The following is a 6,386-nucleotide window of genomic DNA, read 5'->3' as shown; positions in this document are numbered from 1 at the left end:
GACAATTTCATTTAATAAATGTTTTGTTTTGATATATAAGTTGTTCGAGTTTTTTTAATCTAAAAAAAACGACATCAATTTCTTGACGCCCTAATATAATAAAATCATTATGCAGCAAAAGCCCTCCACCAGTAGGAGGACAACACACCTCCTTGTGCACTAATTCCCTCAATAAAGATATGCCAGAAGTGAGAAGGATGTGTGAAGTGGCAGGGTACAGAGTTAACTTAAAGGAAATAACAGATAAAATATGCTCAACTGTATGTCTGTGGACTTATTACACTACAAACTCAGTTTCAATACTTTTTTAATTTTGTGTTTAACTACAAACAAACAAAAACGATTAAATATAAATTTTACTGAAAGAAAACGTTTGATATTTATTTAGGAGGTTTTGGAGACTAAGCAAATGAAAGTTCTCAATTTTTAGATAAAGAAAAATATTTTTAATCTTAACATAAAAATCATTTTACACTCAGAGCAGTCAACAACCTGAATTAATATATTTACAGATAAATTTGTACTACAAATACTTAATTAAAAAGTCTAATTTTCTGTGCACAAAAGACTTGCCAAATTTTGCAAAAATATTTAAAACATTAAAAGTTATAGTGTGGAAAGTTTGATGGCTACAAACTCGGGTTGAATCGACCACAAGCCTGTAGCAAGCGAGTTAAGAGAGTAATAAGTATCGGTTATTGTTTTATACATCAGATAGTGAATGCCAGGAGAAAGTTGAATGTGTGATACGATGTTTCATCGGTATGAAATAGAAACTTCAAATGTTCTTTACGAAGGAAATATTTCCTGGAGCTTTTATCATCCAGGGACGAAAGTTTTGCAATATAAATTTTCTTTCTAGTTTGTTTTGTTAATAAATGAGAGCAAATTACTTTTGTATATCCCGTGAACTAAGATTTCTGGCTTTCAGTTAAAACAAAAAACTTGATAATGTTACAGAAAAATGTGTTGAGTTTTTAAGAGTAAAGTACTTGGACCAATAATACTTTTATTTAAAAAACTTGACGTAAAAATTAAATAATAAATAACGTCATTTACTCTTTTAAACAACAACAACAAAATCTAATATTAAGTTTTAACCCTTTACTTACAAAAGGAGTTGGAATGCTGGAATGGAACGAGCCCAGTGAACTGAGAGGAATAAAAGTCGTGAAGCACTCTCACAGATATATTGAGGATTTAAGAAAGACCTCCCGAGGTCTGGGAGAGTTAGGGTGAAAATAGCATGGTCGTCTAAGAGAAGAGGACCTGAAATGAAATCAAACATTTTTATTTAGTCCACTAAAATTCTTACGAGTAAAATTATATTTCATGCAACGTAAAAACATCGACACATCTCGTATTCTTTTAGACAGCTGTTTTCTACAATTCCTACATATTGATACAGGCCTAAATATGAAAAATCCAGTCAAAGTTAAAAAGGCACACACACACAAAATCATCATTTTGTTTTTATGTATCTCACTATTCTGAATTACAAAAACCTCGGAGACTCCTATATAAGCTAAGCCTAATTTAACAACAACCAAAACACTTAGCTACAATAGCAGTATATTTTTTCCTTCTACAATCCTATAAGATAGAAGTAAAATAATCGCAACATAATGTAATCTTAAACCATTTCAGAAATAATGTTAAAATTAATAAAGAACAACAGTTATTATTAGGTACTTGCTTCCCGAAATGTCATAGTTATATCACGTGCAAGTTTCTAGAAAACAAGACGAAGCCCCATAATTTAGAGTTTGGTTGTCTGATGGTACTTATTTGTATATTTTGTTTCTAAGTAGATCTCCATTTAAATCATCAAGTATGCTTCGTGGTGATACTAGTTTCACAAAGTTCTCTACTTATCATTACTAAACACTTAACTTTTCTTGTTCGGGTTTCTAAAAAAACCTATTTTAGCACAATAAGTGTTCAGCTTCTAGAAAAAAAATTTTTGTAATAGTTCCAAGTTCTAGACATGACCTTTTGAACTGAGTGTTATTTGCTGGGACAAGTGACTTCACAAATAAGGTATGTCAATGAAAACACCACTGCTATGTTGGAGACAAGTGACTTTACACACGAGGTAAAAGGGGAAAGAAAACCCATGCCCATGATGGAGACAAGTGACTTCACATGCGAGTTACTAGGGAAAGAAAACCCCACGTCATGCTGGATGCAAGTGGCTTCACATTGAAGCATTGGGAAGAGAAAACCGATTGTCATCAGATTGCCACAAAACAATCTGAAAATTGACACAATTTATAATTCAAACATAAAATATGATATAGTAATATACATATTCTATTTATTTATGATAATTTAAAGAATATTTTGGTTATTTTGTGACAAGAACTAGGGATAGCTCGTGAAGTTATTAGGTTTGTTGTTGGAAGTTTTCCTGCATTTTCTATTAGTGTCAGAATAAAATAGCCAAAATTATAATAATAAAAGTAATCTTCTTTTTATGACATAATTATTTTGTGAAATAATTAACATAAGAAGGAAATTAAAACATTGTTTAGGCTTACAAGAAGTTGGCCCCAGGTCAACTACTGAGTGAGTGTCATTTAATGGTATAAGATGTAGTTATCTCACGATAGTTTTTTATTTAAATAAATATAAGCATTGTTCAATACATCGATTAACATTTAGTGGTTATAATGCTTTATAACTAAAGTGTCAATTACGGTAACAGATACAATATGTCTGATCTGATCAATGCCATGCATTGTATCAATATTTCTAATACTATTCAACACTAATTTGGGGTTATCTTACATCATTTTAAGACAATGGGTATTTAACCGAAATAATAAGTTAACAGCTCCCTCTAGCGGCTAGCTCTGTGGTGATAAGAATACTTACCTTCAACTTCAAAAAGTGGTTCATTATCTGTGTCCACATTAAGTCCAGGTCCACCTCGCATTGTCTAAAAAAAACAAACATATTCAAACGTTCATAATCAGTGCTAATACGGTTTTCTGGTTGATCGTGATTAAATAAAAAAAGTGACTTAACACCAGAACTTGGTTTTAAGAATCATGAAGAATTTTTACTCACACCAGCCATTGTTGTCGAACTTTGTTGGGAAGCAGCTTTAGCCATCGTATCAAAAGCTCTTGAGATAGCAGTTGTTTCACCTGTCCTTCCATCTCCATTCTCACCAGCATGACCATTGCTGACTGACTGGTTATGGTCAAGTTCTTCGGAACTTTGTCTCATTGCTTCCAGGGTAGTAACAACATTAGCCAGAGTACTCAGGTCTGTTTGAAAGGTGAAATACGTTCACTTTAAAAATATGCACTTTATCGAAATAGGCCAAGATACATCAACCCCTTTCATGGAATACACAACTGAGATATGTGGTTCTGAATGTCTAAAAGGCTTATAATTTTGACAATAATTTATGAAAGGTTAAAGGAAATAAGACAGTAAACAATTACAGAAAATAATAAATCATTATTTCCAGGTAAAGAACAAAAATAAAAACCACTGACGACCAAACATGGTCACCTGGTGGACAATTTAACATTAAACAATGCCATCTAGTATATTATCAGTATAACAGAACTAATCAAGAAAAACAAATAATGTATGTATGAGTTTGTGTATACATCTTTTTTAATAACTAAATATTAAAACTATATCTATAGCTTAATTTGAGTTTATCATTCAATTAATTATTTGTTGAAAGTGATGAATTCTGTCAAATTTGGAAGTTCGTTTAGTAACTTGGTCTTACTTTTAAAGTACAGATTTCTGGCGACCTTTCTAAGTCTATTACACAAAACCAATTTTCTGTAGAAATATTAAAACATTACAACTTGCCATTATAAATCTTACACAGTTTACTGACATTAGCTGCTACTTGTTTCAGTGGAACTTTAACCAGAGTGGACAGCACCTGCCTCTAGAATGAAAAAAGGGACATTTCGGCTTCTATACAAAGGCCTTCTTCAGATCCAGGCCAATCACTGCATCCACTTGACTTTGAAGGCCTCAGTATAGAAGCCGAAACATCATTCCTTTTCATCGTACAGGCAGTCGTAGTCCGTTAAAATTCTCTTGTTACTATCTTTATAACAACTATTCTAGTGCTTACTTTATCTTTTAAAAATACTTATAATGTTTCAAAATTAAAACAAAAAACATGAATATAACTTGTTGCTCCTACAAACTACTCTGATTGGTTTCTTTGAAGGTCGTCAAATATGACGCAAAGCCTACTTTACAAAAAAACAAAAAAACAGTGGACTTACCGGCATTCATAGTGCTATGATTATACACACAGATATCACTTGACAATGGTTCTTGCCGTCCTCCTCTGCTGTTACCCTAGCAAACACAATACATTTTCTAAAACACAATAATCATAATTACGAGTAGAATGAAATTTCTAAGACTAAAAATTAAGAAGTGCTACAGTTCTCCATATTTCTTTTCATCTGTTATTAACTTGTTCTCACCCAATATTACATTTCAGGAAAGGGTGCCACTTCTACATTGTACATTATTATTATTTACTAGAAAGATAAATTACAATAATCATGCAATATACTACGGTAGTAACAAGAAAGTACCTTCTCTGATGAAACAGTTGGTACGGCAACACGAGGAGAACCATACAATTCGCTGTTCATATACATTTGTGAGCTCCCAGCTCCAGACAAGGAAGAACTACTCTTATCTCTTCCTTCTTGTGCCCCTGGTTTACGTTCAGATTGAACACCTGTACAAATTAAAAAATGTGAAACTAATAAATATTATCTCTTTTTTTTTACTCAATAGAGCATTTTGTCTTTCTTTTTTTTTCCCTCAGAAAATATTTTTCAGGGCAGTCAGTATACAGAGGGTTGAATAAGCATATCAGCAAGTCTTGTAACAACCACAGCCAATATAAAGGTGTGGTGAAATGGATTTATCAAAACTACATTTGGGCATTGTTTAGCATTTTTTTATTTGGTGTGACGCCACTGAAAAATAATTGCTTTCAGGAAGGAAATATTATAACCTTTTCTGACACAAAATATTCATACACTCAGATCATAAAGATGCTTTCAAATTGGGGACTTAGAATTTGCAAAATGGGGATATACTTTGCACTTAATGGAATTTGGAAAGGAATATGGATCATCTTGGGTTCCAGGACCATCCAGAAAGAGACCTACAACAGACCTACCCCAGCCATGGTATGCAAAGTGAAGTGTTTTGTAACAGGTGATTAACATTACAAAAGTTGAATGATGCAGCACACATGCACTCACGTTACCAAATCCAATAATGTAAAACTGGCCTTTACAAAGTGACCCGTCTTTTGTTTGTTCTAGTGGACCAGTATTTTGTTAAATACAGTCACATTTCAGTTATAATATGTTATATTTGTATATATATTTACAAATAAGCTATTCAATTTCAGTTATTTTTTTAAAATATAGAGCGGTAAATAAAGAAGTACAGAAAACAATTATCTCTTCTAGTTACGAACTTTGTTAAATAAGTTCAGCAGAACTAGGACTGGCTGATAAATCATTCCAAAGACAAAAATTAAAAGGCCTGCACAAAAGAATTATCTTTATATAATGAGGATACTACGATACATTCACAATACACTCGACAATAATGTCCAAAATACACTGGACCACAATGCAGTGGTAGCAACTTGCTGCGTTCCAGGAAAAAGACTGCTGAACTAAAGTTTCAAAAGAAGCAGAAGGATTTTAATTTTAAAAGATGCAGTAGAAGAAATGAGTGAAACATTAACAGAAGTAATAACTCAATAAGTTAAGGAGTATTAATAAAAAATTAAACAATCATCACGCAACTGGCAAAAAGTAAATCTATGTTGTGACAGTAAAAAATAACTTATGTAATATTACTTGATGCTCGTGTAGGTAGGTCACGTGGAAGGTGAGAGTGTGGTGAATTATAGGTGATACAAACTCATAACGAATATTCACAGTTTGTGTGTCATATCTTGTTGACAATATGAGTTGCAACTCAACAAGGAAAGGTCTACGCTACCTCGGACCACCTGATTTACACTACCTCGGACCACCTGATTTACAATACTTCAGACCACCTGATTTACATTACCTCAGACCACCTGGTTTACACTACCTCGGACCACCTGGTTTACACTACCTCGGACCACCTAATTTACCTGGTTTACATCACCTCGGACCACCTGGTATACACTACCTCGGATCACCTGGTTTACACTACCTCGGACCACCTGGTTTACACTACCTCGGACCACCTAATTTACCTGGTTTACATCACCTCGGACCACCTGGTATACACTACCTCGGATCACCTGGTTTACACTACCTCGGACCACCTGGTTTACACTACCTCGGACCACCTAATTTACCTGG

The 6,386-nt window shown here is 33.4% G+C and overlaps 1 protein-coding gene across 1 annotated transcript in view; it reads right to left on the bottom strand.

Annotated features, from left to right (window-relative positions):
* Positions 1-6,386, bottom strand: part of LOC106476626 (nuclear receptor subfamily 2 group C member 2-like) — a 13,382-nt gene that overhangs the window by 3,454 nt on the left and 3,542 nt on the right. The window contains exons 2-6 of the mRNA XM_022380438.1: positions 4,593-4,741; positions 4,272-4,347; positions 3,073-3,275; positions 2,878-2,941; positions 1,113-1,269 (exon numbers count right to left, since the gene is read on the bottom strand). Coding sequence (XP_022236146.1) covers positions 1,113-1,269; positions 2,878-2,941; positions 3,073-3,275; positions 4,272-4,347; positions 4,593-4,741 — 649 coding nt within the window. The remainder of the gene's footprint in view (positions 1-1,112; positions 1,270-2,877; positions 2,942-3,072; positions 3,276-4,271; positions 4,348-4,592; positions 4,742-6,386) is intronic.

The sequence above is a fragment of the Limulus polyphemus genome, unplaced genomic scaffold (assembly GCF_000517525.1).
Source record: "Limulus polyphemus unplaced genomic scaffold, Limulus_polyphemus-2.1.2 Scaffold11059, whole genome shotgun sequence".
NCBI classification, from domain to species: domain Eukaryota; kingdom Metazoa; phylum Arthropoda; class Merostomata; order Xiphosura; family Limulidae; genus Limulus; species Limulus polyphemus.
Note: the sequence above shows the minus strand (reverse complement) of the source record. Positions and strands in the feature narration are given on the sequence as shown.